General features: G+C 33.8%; 1 protein-coding gene across 3 annotated transcripts; it reads left to right on the top strand.

Moving 5' to 3' along the window:
• The first annotated feature begins 140 nt into the window (after positions 1-140).
• LOC113514071 (REST corepressor 1) lies at positions 141-16636 on the top strand. Of its 3 annotated transcripts, none has more exons than XM_052894315.1 (11): positions 141-455; positions 753-905; positions 976-1190; positions 2062-2250; positions 2750-2836; positions 4616-4731; positions 4866-5097; positions 5927-6080; positions 8735-8878; positions 9166-9260; positions 9956-16636. In XM_052894315.1, exons 1-11 carry the CDS (start codon positions 350-352, stop codon positions 10061-10063), a joined length of 1599 nt encoding a protein of 532 aa, XP_052750275.1. In that variant the 5' UTR covers positions 141-349; the 3' UTR covers positions 10064-16636. The 3 variants fall into 3 exon arrangements, with proteins under 3 accessions (XP_052750275.1, XP_026753854.1, XP_052750276.1); XM_052894316.1 differs by having other exon boundaries at positions 144-455; positions 768-905; XM_026898053.3 differs by lacking the exon at positions 2750-2836 and having other exon boundaries at positions 143-455.
• The last annotated feature ends 11 nt before the right edge of the window (positions 16637-16647 follow it).

The following is a 16647-nucleotide window of genomic DNA, read 5'->3' as shown; positions in this document are numbered from 1 at the left end:
AAATGTTGATGATTATCGTAGCAGTTATTTATAAATTTTATATAAATATACATATTTAAATAAGATCATAGAAAATATAACTGATTTAAAAATCTTCATGCTAGACAAAAAATATTTTTGTGAGTTTGAGCTACACAAGTAAATGCATTAGGTACAGACGCCATTAAATGAACTATTCACTCTTTGGCTGGTTTGTCAAATTATTGATGCGGTGGTTTGAATCACGTTTGAATTTAATGCGAAGCTTCGCATTTCCCTTTATTTTCTTTTTCTTTATTGTTATATTGTCTCAATGAACTAAATAATCGTCTTATTTAAAAGTGGAACTAGTGTTATTAAGTGCAAAATCATGGTTTTGGCCGAAAGAAGTACTGATGTTCGAAATGGGAAGCGGTCGAGGGGGCCAAGCCCCAATGGCCATGGAAGTCCAGATTCAAGTTCTGAAGATGAGAATGGTATGAGATATTAGTGTTTCTAGTATGCTTATCCAGGAAAGGAGACTTTGTGTTTAGTGGTTAAAATATTCTTGCATGTAAATTGGTTTCATATTTTTAAATTATGTCGGCTTTCTAGATTAAACGCAGGTGTTAATCTGTGTTCATGTTTCTAAAAATACGTTCCTTCTTTCTACAATTGTTGGCACATCACGGTGAATCATTCATAATCATCTGACATGCTTTGTTTTTATGCTTTCCATCATCTGCCTTCATGCTGCCCTCATCAATCACCACTTATAACATGAAACCAAGCAGTGGTACCGTTTGCAGCCGAGAAGATTAGAGTGGGTAGGGATTATCAAGCAGTGTGCCCAGAATTGGAACCGGTGGAGCAGAGGAGGCCTGAGATGATATCAGACCGAGCATTACTTGTTTGGTCCCCCACATCTGACATATCTGATATTAAATGTAAGTTACATACAATGTGTGTAGTTTGTTGACAGTGTTTAGCAACTATTCAATGTATTGGTTGTTTTAGTGGATGAATATATAACTACTGCAAAAGAAAAATATGGTTACAATGGCGAACAGGCACTTGGTATGTTGTTTTGGCATAAACATGACCTTACACGAGCCTCAATGGATTTAGCAAACTTCACACCCTTTCCTGATGAGTGGACAGTTGAAGACAAAGTTTTATTTGAACAGGCTTTTCAATTCCATGGGAAAAGCTTTCACAGGATACGGCAAATGGTAAGATTTGTTGTAATTAGATAATTAAAAACTATATTTTATATTCTTACATTTTTATTCCTTATTTGTTTTGCTTTAATGAATGAAAATGGAATGGTCACCCCACCTGCGCTATCAGGATATGCTGGCGAGGCACCAGTGTGGGGTGGTGGGTGAGGATGCAGGTCTTTTTTTAAATGGATGATAATGGAATAGGAACCTCACCCACACCAATGGTATACACTGGCGGGGCACCAGTGAAGGATGATAGGTGAGAATGAAAGCAGGTCAGTTGGCCTATAGTGAATTAATAAAAAAACAATGAAGATGAATTTCAGGGGGAACCGTGTTGACCTGATAAGGTATATTGTTAGGAATGAGGCCTCTAGTCCCATTACTAACAATCTCTTTCTCCCCCGGATAAAGCAGGTCAGTTGGCCCATCATGATGAATTCATCAAAAATTAACTATGATGGTTTCTAGGGGGATTCGTGTTGAGGTCGACCTATTTGGGTATATTGCTAGTAATGGGTCTGTTGGATCTTACTACTAACAATTCCCCCTTCTTATTTGTATTTCGCAGTTATTCTAATGCATATAAAACTAAATCAAGGCTATTTATAAAAGTTTCTTAATCTATAGTGTTTAGATATATCAAATGGTAATGTTATTTTTTTCTATCCTATATCTACTTTGCATCCATTTGTGGTCTTTAGTCCAAATTTACAATGTACACACATTGTAAATGTTACCATTTCATAATAGTAACATACACACATTTTTCATTCATGTTCATAGGATGGTAATTAGGTTCTGTGAGAATATGCATGTATAATAAATTGTAAGCTATTTGAATGTTGTAGATGTAACTGTTGTAAATATTGTTTAACAGCTCCCTGACAAATCAATTGCATCACTAGTCAAATATTATTACTCATGGAAAAAGACCAGAGCTCGCACCTCGCTTATGGATGTCGTAGGTGAAAATCGCAATGCAACTAGTTCGGGAACAGGCAAGCGGGAGTCTGGTGCTGGTTCTGAACCTGGCGGTTCAGATAAGGAGTCGGATAATGATGAAAAGGTATGTCCAAAAAATTTCATGTACCTCTTATGTTTTGTATACGTCTTTACAATGTTATTGCTCACATTATTGTCATGCAACAGTCATGTTTTAGGACAAATTTAATGATCAGTTTACAGTTTCGGATGAAAGTGTATCTGGATTGTCCAATGATTGACTCTCGCCTCAGGTCACACATGACACATTAGTTAGTAAATAGAAATGCAGAGTATCTAGTAGCTTTATTTTTAATTGTTTGAGTTCAAAATTTTGATCTAATTAAACTAATTGGATAAAATGCTAAATGATTTTGTTTTCTTATTTGCTCTGCATGTAGAGAACCCTCCAGATGAAACATACGAATTTCCAGTAATAGCTAAACGAACGAATGGTGTTTTGCGATCGGGATTAAAGTATTTAAATGTATTTGCTTCATCCCCAAGAGCCGGTACCGTGTTATTAGATCGGCAATAGTACTGTCAGTATTACGTGAGTGACGCGTATGTGTTGGGTGTGACAGAAGTGGACTATCCACCGCGGTATAGTGCGCGGCGGCAGGCCGCTGGCGGGCGGCGGCGCGCGCCCGGCGGCGGCGCACACCGCGCAGGTGGGTCATTCGTTCCCCCCACAATGAACTTAACCTCGCTGTAACCATGGAAACTTTCAATGTCTTCTTCCATACTTTCACTTCGCCTACCTACTACGATTGGTGTGTTGTTCATTCATGTTTTGATGTTTATCAGATTTCTTACATGCGATTCGTCAGCTGCCACTCTCAAGGTTTCCCCGTTTCCCGATGTTTTATCATTCCACATAGCGCTGCACCTCATGATTAATAGATTTCATGCTGATTTAATTTGTGGTGATACACGAAGCTTAATCCATTTTTATTTTGAATAGATAATAAGCCTTTTAGATTGCATTACATATTAATGTTTCTAGCAGTTTGAATTTGTATGTTAAATGTATAAAATGGATAAAAGTGTTATGAATTCAATGTTCTATATGGTTCCTTGAAAATCATATGTTCAGTTTATTGTGAATTCTAAACAACAAATTATTTAGCTGCTTCCTGGCATTCGCTTTGTATTTAAGTTTGAGAGCTCTGCATTTTTATCTACAACTAAGACTGCTACAACACTCATGGATGACATTCATTTACAATTAAATACCATATTGAGTATTCTCCTTGGCCCATGATGATATCACAGATCCACTTTGAGAATAAAATTAAACGTTGATTATGAAATAATATGGATACTTATAGAACATTAAAATTGATTTAATGTGGTATCATTACGAAACGGAGATTACCTGCATCCATTCATTACAATAATCAATTTCTGATATACCCGTACTGTTAATATGTTTTAGGAGTATTTTTTAATTGGTACCGGTGAATTTTTCATTTCTTTTTTTTATATTTTTTATTTTAAATAGTTGAATAATTTCACTGTAATTAAGTAAATGTATATTTATTTCTGTCACTAAATAACATAACAAAACTTACAGCTACATAGGTTACAATTTAAAACAATCTTTGTGAGAGACCGGTGTCGGTACTAGGATAACCAGTTTTACAGATCACCAGGCTCCTAAACTCAAGTAATGACTGATTTACATAATCATTGTAAATCAGTCATTACTTAGTAATAATCATTTACTTAATGGAATCGTACTGGTTATTGGATTACAATAATTTTGTTTAATTACGCTACCATTTGTATGTGTGCATGTATGCATATGAGTTCGTTCCGCAATTAGAAACACGTGTGGCAGAACATACGTGGACGAAATAACAATCGGGAATTGATGATTGTAGGACTTTTGATAATAATAGTAGTCAATCTTCGAATGTTGGCAGTCACGTGCATACTAATTGTAGCGGAATTAAACAATCAATTAACTAGTTATGAGGACTTCTGCAAAATAACATCTATTTCAGTGGAATCCGGTACAATTATCAAATGATGTAATTACAAATAATTAAGCTAATTTGACTATTTATGATTTTTCACACCATTCTAACTTTAGGCTTAAACTAAATTACACATTATACTAATTATTATATATTTTGATGGTTAGATTTTGTTATTAATCTAATCTAATCATGTAACAGTGTCTTATGTACTATATAATAAATGTAACCCTGTACCTGTCCCGTCCTCCCTGATTATCCTCGCATGCTTCCTTTAACAGCCCCAGTGAGAAGGGAACTTTCTAGTGATCTAATGTGTGCAGAATATCATTGATTAATATTCTAATGGGTTTTTAAAAGAAGTGTGTGAGATGTAATTAGTTTTGGTTCGTCCCCGCAATGTGAATGTCGTAGGTGTGTGTCGGTATGTCGTTGAGGCAGGAATGTAAAATGTTGATTGGGGTTTAGGGCGAGGGCGGCGGCGAGGGCGCTTGCAAGAGTTGCACAGTTTGCGGCATTCTGTGTTCGCAGACCACGGCGCACAACTCCCACAAGTTGTGTCAGGCATGCCTCGTGCACGCCAGGTCGGTAACATAACAGTACTTTACATTTTTGTTTCATCATTGCAATCATTGCATGTTCAGATGTGTAAACAATTAGAGTGCGATAGTTACTGACTGATTGGATTGTTGTTTGAATGTTGGCGGTACTGTGACAGACGCACCGGAACGATGCGACCCCTGTGCGGGCCCTCCGGCAGGCGCGGGCCGGGCTCCAAACAGCAGCGGTACAAGCATCGTTTGCCTCGCGGCATTTACATCAATCACGATGATCTCGTCGCCATGGCGACCGGCCCTCAGCCCGGCGACCCGCCACAGCCCGGCCTAGTCAATCAGGGCGAAGCGATGCTTAAAGCTATGGACAGAGAGATTATATCGCTAAAGAGACAAGTAAGAGGCAACCGCCACCGATCAAATGTCGCTATGTAGTGCCGATACAACACATTCTCACTCTACGTCGTACTGTGACACTAACGAGAGCTCGGTAAAACTATTTGTTCACATAATATACGTGTAGTCTTTGATCAGCTAACGAGCATGCGTGTGACTGATTGTGTGATGTAATGTGAGAATGTGACATAAACACTATGTTACAAGCAGTCCCGTTAGGGAGACCGTAGTGTAGCCGCTGTCCGTAATGTTTCCAACAATACACGTCTTGTACAGACGTAATGTATTCTGCACACAAAATAGTCACTAGATTTTTATATATTTTTTTAAGTATATATTATTTAGAATTTGGCTTCTATATATTTTGCTTGTCGCTCTGAGATTGTCCCCTAGCAAGTTTAGCTAGCAATTTCACCTAGTTGGATAATCCAGATATGCACAATCAGATACTCTTTTCCTATATTTCTGTTTAATAATGACTATTGTAAAAGTATGTTGAAGGATGCTCCGGCGGCCAGATTTTATATTTAGATTGTTATAAGGTTTACTTAAACGATTTATTTATTTATTTAGTTGTTAATTAAGTAAATTTTCAATGGAACTTAATAGAAAAGTAAATAAACGAGTAATTGATTCGATCATAAGTCTGCTAATTATCGGTAATTGTACAAACAAAGAATTGTACTATAGTTTTGTGGAAGAATACAGTCAAAATATGTTTTATTTTTATAAATCATTATATTCTGTTTTATTAATTGTGATTTAAGCAACTTTATCGGTTAATTATCAGGAACATGATCAAATACATAATGCAATGAATGTTGTTTAGGTACAACAAAACAAACAGCAGCTTAGCGCCATGAAGCGTAAAGTTGGCGACGCGGGCGTAGAGGAGCTAAGGCCAGGCGAGCCGCCCGCGAAGATCAACTCGCGCTGGAGCAATGAAGAACTGCTCATGGCCGTCACAGCTGTCAGGAAATACGGTAATAACAGTTTAATATTTTTTTTTTATCTATTTAACTATTATTGACAAGAGTTTTATCCACTTTGTCCAGTCAATTTGTCCACTTTTCTCCATCCGAGGGCTTTTGTAATGGAGTGAAAATGAAATGATAGTTTCGCTTGCGCTATTGGTATACGCTGGTGAGGCACCAGTGAAGGGTAATCGATGAGGATGAAAACAGGCCAGTTAGCCCATCATGATGAATTCATGAGGAATTAATCATGATAGTTTCCAGAGGGAACCGCGAGGTGGTCGACCTGGTTGGGTATATTGCTAGCAATAGGATTCTCAATCTCCATTACTAACAATCCCTTTCTCCCGGAGAAAACAGGTTAGTTAACGTATTGTGATGAATTCCACAAGGATTTATCACGATGGTTTCCAGGGGAGCCGCGTGGAGGTCGACCTGATAGAGTATATTGATAGCAATGGGGCAGTTAAACACCATTAGTAACAATCCCTCCCCCCTTCAGTCTAAAGGTTGCCTGATAGAGATCGTTTTTAGCGATAAGGCAGCCCATTGTTCTCTCAGTATCATCAATTATCACTTACTGTGTTTGGATAATCTTTTGGAAGGACAAATTAAGAGTATAATAATTGAGTTACATTTAGGTTGGTTTGATGTATTAAGAACTGAAGTTGTGACCTCAATTGCACGAATCTTGTCCTTATAATACATAAATATAGGTAGGTAGAAATATTTTTATGTACTTTATTATAATTTGCGTCAAAGTTGATATTTTCCTGTTATGATTGTCAATTTTCCTCAAGTTTTTATATTCAGGTAATCCATTGTATATTTAACTTAATGATCCAATTATGAATGGATGAGAGAATGACGATACAGATGTGTTAATTGTGTGGAGGGGGGGGGGTGTATATGGTTAGTAATGGGGTCTAACAGCGTTATTGCAATATGCCCTATCAGGTCGACCTCCACGTGGTTCCCCGTGGAAACCATCGTGAAGAATTATTGTTGAATTCGTCACGATGGGCTAACTGACCTGCTTCATCGTCATCTATTATCTCTCACTGGTGCCCCGCCGGTGTATACCGATAGCGCGGGTGGTATCATTCCATAATCACCCATAAAAAAAAATATTCTCGTGGTTTTGTATTTTTACCTGATTGTCGCGTCGTCTATTAGATTCTTACAAATTTGCTTATTTATGATATTACTCATACTAATTTTAACATGTTTATCTTTTAATATCTAAATAAATACATTTGATTTTAATCTCTGGTTAATTACAGTCGTAATATTTTTTTCTCGTCAATTGAATTCAAAAAAAAAGAATAAAATCTCGATTCCTTGTATTTTTTTTTAAAGTTTGTTACCTCAGAACTCTGACATTTACAAACCGATTTGGAAAATTCTTTTTTTATCTGAAATGATATTCTCTGATAGGATCCATAGAAATTTTATCAAGATCGGTTCAGTAGTTTAGTTTTAAACCAAAATAGCTGGTTTGGAGTAGGTTTTGTTTTTTGTGGAACAAAATTTTCAATTATTCTTTAACTTGTTTTTAATAATTAAGTTTTTGATCCTTAATAATTAAATAAAAAAAGAAAAATTTTCCAATTTGGTTGTATTTTACGTTTCTTACATTAGAATTCTTCATTTATAAACCGATTTGGAAAACTATTACCTACTTTTAGATTTTTCCTATCGACATTTTATCAAAGTCGCGATTGAATTTTTTTTGCTACTAGGTTAAAAAATTTAGCTTATTGGTCTTTTAGATTTTTATATAGAACAAAACGTTATTTATTTCCGGGGCATATTTCGGTATTGTGCTAATATTAATTATTAGCACAATATAGAGTTCCAAATTTAAATCTCCAGTTTTTTCGTCGTATAAATACATATTGGAATATATCTAATTTTCATCCTATTTCAAAAAGAAGCAGGTTCTCACTTCGGTTGTAGATTTTTTTTTTGTTTGTTACTTCACAACTCCGTCAGTTGTAAACCGATTTGGATAATACTTTTTTTTACCTGAAAGGTTTTACTTTCAGTTCGGTCTCATATACATAGACTCTCATAGACATCAAAATCGGTCCACTAGTTTAGTTTTTAAATGAAAAGTGGTTTTGCCACAATTGAAGTCTTTTTTTTTTGTGGAAGACTGTTATTTTATTTAAATCATTTTATTATAGATCACATAATAATAATATAGTATACATAATAATATAGTCATTAACAGAAGTAGCAGGGAACAATTTTATTTTTAACTGTACAATGCAGATTAGAGAGACTATGTTTTTAAGTTTCAACGGACTATATATTCTATGGTAAACATCAAAATAAAATAGAATAGAAATAGGTGGCAAATTTATACATTACAAACACCTGAGTCTTCAGGAATGGCAACGCATGGGGGGTATCATGGGCGAAACAGTATACTCTGTTATGTCCATGGTACTGCTCATGTGTATAGGCGACGGTTACCACTTTCCATCAGGTGGACCGTCAGCTTGTTTGCCATTCTAAGTTGTATAAAAAAAAAAAAGTCAATTTTAATTATTGTTACTTTTGATTTAGTCAACTAGTTGTTCGTGAGTAGTAGTAGTAAGTAGGAGCCTGTAAACGTATGGGTGATGATATGGAACGTTCGATATGTTTGTACGCAGGGCGCGACTTCCAAGCGATCGCGGAGACGCTCGGCACCAAGACGGAGGCGCACGTGCGCACGTTCTTCGTGTCGTACCGCCGCCGCTACAACCTCGACGCAGTGCTGCGCGAGCACGAGCAGGACCGCGCACATATACTGCAAGGTACCTGCACCAATTCACACTAATATATCTTTTTTTTTTTTTAATCTTTATAGAGTATAGGGACATAACACCTTAGTTCTCAGAAATGGTAATGTATGAAGGGTATCATGGGCGATACAGTATTACTGTTATGTCCATGGTACTGCTCATGTCTATAAGGCACACCGCGCTTTGTTATAAAAAAATCAACCCTAAAATCTTCCATCTCTTTAATGGTGTCGAAGTTGTCACGGCAGTGTTGTATTAATTCAATTCAAACGTATCATTAATAAAGTTTAATTTTACAGGCACAACAAGTACAGAAAGTGCGGACAACACTACTGACAGCTCCAACTCGAACAGTGGTGCTGCCTCACAACAAACAAGCACCAAGGATGAAAAGGTTTTTGTTAATATTTGTATACAGATCATTTAACAATTAAAGATTGGGTCCCATAAAAAAAAAAAATTCAATTCTGACAAATTCTGTTATTTTTACACAATCTTAATTATTATAATACTATTTACGTCATACTATACTATATATATTATATTACGTCAAACATTGTTTTGCCTCCTACTTTACATGTACTGCGTTCTGGTATCGTATCTCTCAAGTTTGTGCATACAATACACATTTACAATCATAGTCATCAGCTGTTAACTGTCCATTGCTGAACATAGGCCTCACCCATAAGGGGGTTTTGCCAGTAGTTGCCAAATTTGGCATGTGGGTTGCTAACTACAGTTAGCTTTTAGTGATGTTTTAAGAGAGACACTGCTACCTATCCCTTGACCATATACTTTTCTTAGTTGTTTCTTACTACACCTACGGAAAAAGAGTGTGGCCCATTCTGTGCCATTGGAGTGAATGAATGACATACGGAAACAATAATACAAGTTTTTATTTTAAAAAGAAAAATATTGCTAGCGACGTGATTGCTTGTACTGTGGGTGACAGAATTTTCTGGTTCACGATATGACTAGTTTAGTTATTATTATGCAGCTATGTCTACTTACATAAATAAAACTAAGAGCTGTTATATGCTAGTCTCTATTATTGATAGTCTGTTAACTTGTGTTCGCCCGTGTGCGCAGACCGAGGTGGACAGTGAGGGCGTAGCCCTGGGGGCTCCGGCTGAGCGCGGCGGGCCGCCCACTACGCCGCCGCCGCCGCCGCTGCACAAGCACAAGCCCGCCAAGTGATCCTCCGTACGTACCGCCACCGCCTCGCACCACGTGCACTCCCGCTAATAACATGCTCTTGCTCTACCGATTTGGATTGGATTAGGGGTATTCACATAATTAAGTTATCAGAGATTAAATAAAGTTTTGTATAATAATCCAAAAGAATATATTTAAAAACAAAACAATATAATAATTTAGATTACTTGACAAAAGTACTAATTCTCGTATTAGACTTCAATAGTACAGTAGTTGTGTTCACATATGTGTAACATTTAATATAATTTGGCATTTTTTTTTTATATAAGTGAATTTCTGAGGTTGCTGCGAAACAAAATATTCTAGGCAGGTACCACCTACATTGTTGATTACACGTGTTTGAATGCAGCTTAATAAGTACATAAAAAAAAAAAATATCGAATTATTTAATTTTATCGAATTGATAAATTTATATCACTTTAAATCATAATCAGATTTACTATAATCATTTGTTTAGTTTTCTAATTTATTAAGTCACACACTTTAAATGTTCTCCATTATTTTGAACTATCTCAACCAATTCTTATCCAAATCGGTTCAGTAATTCAGAAAATGTGATAAACAGACAGATACTATTTGCATTTGTCATCTAAAGGACAAATAATCTGTCGACATCACCTATACGTATTTTTAGTTAAGTTGTTCATGTAATATTGTATCAATTTATACAATGTGTAATGAAATATAAATATTATGTGTGTGATAAGTCGAAAAAAAAAAGCATTTATCCGCCTTACTAACTGTTCATATGGATGGAACACCATTTGATATACAGTTGCTGAAACTAAGTTCCATTTTATTAATGTTTTAGTGTATATATAAAGTTCATAAGATATTTTTTGATTACAAAAGTCACATGATTATAAAAAATCCTAGATTCTCATCACCATACTTTAGTGAAAATGAAAAGAAGTTGTTATCGTGGAAATGTATTTATTTCAAGTTGAATATTTACTGTAAATATGAAATTTTCTGTTTAGATATGATATTTTAACTAAATTTTGTAACATTATTTCGATATTTAATAAAGTAAATACATTATGGCTTGGTTAGAAATGTAGGCAAAATTTAGTTTAAATGAACTCTAATTTATCAGTACTGGTTTTTGTTTTGATTGTGCATCTTGGATTTTTTATATATTAATGATTTTAGTGTTAGAATTTTAAGCTTTTTGGTGTCACAAACCAATTGTACTTTTTTGGTTCATAAACGGACTATACATTGCATTTTTTTATTTACATTGATGATTAAGACATTTGTTTGAATATTTATTATATATTTCTTTGACATTACATTGATATATATTTGAATAATTAATGTTAAAAATATCTTTTTGATTTACATTACATTTTTTTTAAATAGTGAAATGCATTTGATTTTTTGCAACACTGCGTTTCCATCAAAAGTTATACATGTATTATATTTAAATTTTAGTATTTTTGCCAAGCCTATATTTTTGTATATATAAGGTAATATCTATATTTTGAAATCGACTTCGGAGCTATGTTATTTATTTTAAACATATGATTCTACTTTTATATTGAAATATTTTTTAAAGTCAATTTGTCTATGATGATACATCTTTTTATCTGTCGAAGTTTTTTAAATGTGTTACATTTTAAAATAAGAATAGTGATTTTCTAGTCAATTTCGTCGTTTTGTCACATTTCTTCTTGCTGAGCTTGTATTTTGGTGGAAACGGAGGGTAACTTTTAGACGGTTGTACTGTTTGAGGGAGAACTCGAGAGTTTGCGGAATTGTTGAGAACTGAGGGCATTGATACTACTTTCTCTTTGGCTGAAACAATCAGTCGTGTAAATACATAACTTACATTAATCATACTTTTCGTTTTCCTTCATTATTAAACAAATGTCTTAATATAGCTACAATATTAAGCCACTTATCAGATTATTGCACTCTTTTTAAAGTGCATATACTTGGGGTATTTACTACTATTTTTCAGTAATAGTTTTAAGATATTAATCATCAAAGAGAAATTATTACTTATAATTATATTGAAAGTATTGCCAGTATAAAAAAAAATAGTAGTAAACTATCTCAACATTATGGAAAATGTGCTTTGTGCCTGCCTGTTTGTGTTATTGAAGCCAAAATGTCCATAGTTGATCCCGTAATCTAAGGTATACATAATTTGTAATTAAGTTGTAAAATCAAGTTTCAGGCTTAGTTCTCGTAGTCCATGCAATGTTGTCTATGGTTATTATTATGGTTAATTCACAAACTGAAATTATATAGTAGCAATAATGTTTAATTTTAATTTATAGTTACTAGTACGTTACTAATTTGTAGTTAGTACGTAGAACTGTTCAAAATCACCAATCAAATTGTATATATTGGAATTAGTTTTATATAGGTTATGAATATTTTAATTTAATACTTTAAATAATTTGAGCGTGTGAATAATAGATAAAAAGCGTATATTATGGTGCATGTATGATATTATATAGGGTTTTTGTAACTTATTTGGTAAACAGTCTCGGTATATCTCTATCGTAATTAGTAATTGAAGCTAGTTATGCAGGAAACAAACACATTACCCTGGATGACCTTATCACATGGTTGTTTCTTGCATTAACTGGTGCTCATTAAAAAAATATATATATAAAAAGAGAATGCACAATAATAAAGGAATCATTTGACCCCAAAACATTTTTATCTTAGCAATTTGTTCATTTATGGACTGTTATTTAAGTAAATAACGACCAAGAGTGTTTACTATATAAAAAGGATCAAGACTTTGTCAATGAGCAATCAGACTAATTAGGTATGTATTGTGTTTCCACTATGGAGCACAAGGATTTTATAACGAATGAAACGACAGTATACGCTTTAGGGAAGCATAGTGTGGACTTGTATATAGTGATAAAGTATAAACTAATAGTTTTTAAGTATATTTCCATGTGTATGGAAAAGCTATATTAATGTAAGAGATACAATTAACTAGTTTGGTTCGTGGTGAGCGTCCGTGAGTTGCGCTCTTAAATGGAGCGTCGTTTGTATGGTCTATGATCTCTTCGTACTCGGTTTGTGTGATAGTGTATTTAATTATCAATAATATAGACGTTATTCACTTGCCTTAAGTAACAATTTTACTTGTCGTATACTCGCAAAACTATGACTAATTATATACGGAGATACAACGCGCAAACGCAGCGTTCCGATTTGTATGATAGGTAATAAATATTAGTTATGCAGTTGTATAATTAATTTTATCATTAAGTATATATACTATCGATTTGTCCATTTCGCTTGTAGTTTTATAGACACACTAACAATGAATTAGATATTTAGGTGTATTTTTACTAGATATTCGAACATGTTGGTCGCTTTATGTTAGCCTCAAATTTTATCAAAATTCCATTTATTTGTTACTCAGATAGAAATGGCAGTATCCATTTTTATGTATCCGACATGAACTGTGCTTCACATTGTGTTATGTGAGCATAATTTTTTTCTAATTTAATAGACGGACAAAATATTATAAATATATATATAATTATTATTGATATTGACGATATTTTTATACATATAAAAAGACATCTCTTTTCAATAGATTAGTGATAACACGATATACTTTTATTTCTTAGTGTCTACCATTATATTTTATTGATTACATATAGCGATAAGCTTTTGTTTCGTTTTAGTGTAATTTTAATAGTTTTAACGTCCATACATCACAGATATGAGCGAGCGTTGTACTGAAGTGGTTACCGACAGTTTTATTTCTCGTTCAGTACTTGGTGTGCACGTATTATACTCGCATAGTTTGTTAGATACTTACTAATAAGTTTGCAATATATATATGCATTTCTTTGTATGCACTATAACACTTCTGAACTTCCGCCTAAGACTGACATAGGCAATTTTATTTGTTATTGTATATTAGGGTTTTTTTTTTATTTAACTCGCCTTATTGGATTATCAGCGGTGTTTTACAGTCAACTCTTGACATTATACAGCTGCTTATGATCATTGGTGGGGAGATGACATTGACGAGAAAAATGCCTATAAAAATGTGTTTATCGTGCAGATTTCTTATTCGAGATTTTAAATGGCAGGTTAATAAGTAATTGATGTTTTTCAATTTGAAATTCGCTGAATTAAGTTACCTTATTCATAGAAATAGTGGTCACGTGAAATATTTCTTGGTATAACATCATCAGCATAATTTTTGGTGAAAATGGATCTTCTGCAAGTCTTAAACCGTAACTGTGACACGGATTGTACGTAGAGATGTTTTGAAGATGATAGGGGTTATCCCATTGTCTTGTTAATGTACATAAATTATTCATTTATATATGTAAACATTTATGCTTACAATACGTACAAACCTTTCTCGTTACATTAAAACCAGTCTCATAATTCGACGTGGGTAATATCGATACCGCTTCGATATCTATATATTGGGTTTCTTTGAACACTGATGGCGAAAAAGGAGATCACCCATTTCGATATCGCCTATATCGGTCAGATATCTATATTAATTTCGATAGGGCTCTTTATTTTAATATTATATTTTGAACAACCGGTATATGTTCATCATCGATTTACAATATATAGATATCGCTATATTACCCATCACTACTAATAAGAGTTATTGAAGATTTCATTTACAAAGTTAATAAGTTTGCTGACTGTACAGATATATTTTGCTGACTCTAGTTCAATATGTATCCAATACGCTATGGAAGCAGCATCGTGATGCCAGACGATATTAGTAGTAGCTTGGGTTATGGGGTTTACTATTGTTTATTATTTATTAACTTTCAGTGCCCATTTCGAATAACTTTTGTAACTTATAAGCAATATCTGCTTTAGTTGTATAGTATGGTGTAAAATGAAGTTCTGTACCCACTATTCCATATGGTAAGATGACGCTGTCACGCTTGAATAGAAGCGTTCCGAACACTATATATATATATATTACATACATTATTTATTTCATGGTAAAGTAAAATATTTTGTATATTTTTGCAAACGTGTTTATTGTTCATGCTGCATGTCATTTGTTAGTTACCTACAAAATATAAAATATGTATGCTCACGACTGTGTTAGTATTTACCAGCGATGGAACTGCGTTTGTTTCGTAGTAATATAGACAAATCGTATTTTTTCTATAGGTATGATCATGGTACGATATGATGTAGTGGGCACAGACTCTATATTTTTCTAATATAGTTTGCACGAATTATCTGCATCTCGCAAATGCCACTAGATATTTGAATTGTATATAAAACAAAGCGTTATAAAAATGGTATGTGTATGTTTTTTTATAGTCATGTAATTTGGACTAGACACCAATGTATTGTTGATTATATACCAAAAACGTCAAAAAAGCGCATACTGTAATTCGGGTAATATTATATATATGATTTTTTCTTATTAATTATTTACACATTTTAAGTGATATTTTATCGTTATTATTTCTGAGCTCTCGATATTTCGTTGTTACAAGCGTCCTGGTAAAAAAGTGTAAAGTTGTAAACAGCCGCGATCCAAGTGTCTTCTTTTAATTTGTTTCCTTTTTTCGGTGCAACTTATTCATGCGTTTTCTTCCAGCCAGCTCTATCCCAGGCCATATCCTTGACCTCCCTATACGATATGACACCTAGTGTTTCTTTTATCTGTCCCATGTAGTTATTCCTCGGTCTTCCTCTTCCTCTTTTGCCTTCTATTTTTCCGTCTACTATGCCCTTAAAAAATCGTCATGTCATATAAGATGGCCCAGCATTTTGCCTCTTCTATTCTCTATTCTAACCAAGTGTAAAGCAATTAAGATTTTATGTTTAAAATATATTTTAATGCATTCTTACGGGAAGCACTTTGTGTTTTTGTACAAAAATATTAGTGGAAACGGCTACTGGAACACCTGTAAATGCTCCGTATTACTTCAACTATAAATAAATGTGCATATCCGTTTTATAAAGCTAGCTTCTTACATTGATCTCTTGTAATTTACCACTGCACGGTACCATATTGTATGGATTGTATCGTCACGATATAATAGGGATCAAAATATATAGCAATGCATAGTGACTGTTAATTTTCCGCGGCGATATTTTGAACGTGCATTAATAATAATAATAATAATAATAAAAAAAATTAACATTTTTTATAAACAAAGCAATAGCATATATTTTACTCTCCTATTGTATCGTGACGATAAAATCGTACGAAATGATACCGTGATACGGTAACCTATAAAAACAAAAGCATCCGTTAGATCAAATTGTCTAGTGCGACAAGTGGCATAACTATTCGCTCCCAAAGAACATACACACACGAAGTCATGTTATTTATTGACGCTAATTAGAGCTAGTAGGTATATTGTTACACAATTAAATTATTTTTATTAGACTTTTATTGTGTTCTGTATATTAAGAATAATAATCAGTTAATGAATTTTTTTTTGTAATTAAGTGGAAGCTCAAGTGGTACCTATTATTTATCCCAACACGAAAATTATGCGAAATATAGTCCTAAATTCAGGGAGTTTTTATTTTAAGGATAATAAATAAATTAAGTCTGCATAATGTGTTTTTAT

Source organism: Galleria mellonella, unplaced genomic scaffold, assembly GCF_026898425.1.
Source record: "Galleria mellonella isolate WM207_F2 unplaced genomic scaffold, CSIRO_AGI_GalMel_v1 utg21, whole genome shotgun sequence".
In the NCBI taxonomy this organism is placed as follows: domain Eukaryota; kingdom Metazoa; phylum Arthropoda; class Insecta; order Lepidoptera; family Pyralidae; genus Galleria; species Galleria mellonella.
The sequence above is the reverse complement of the archived record's forward strand: the minus strand, read 5'-3'. Positions and strand labels throughout refer to the sequence as shown.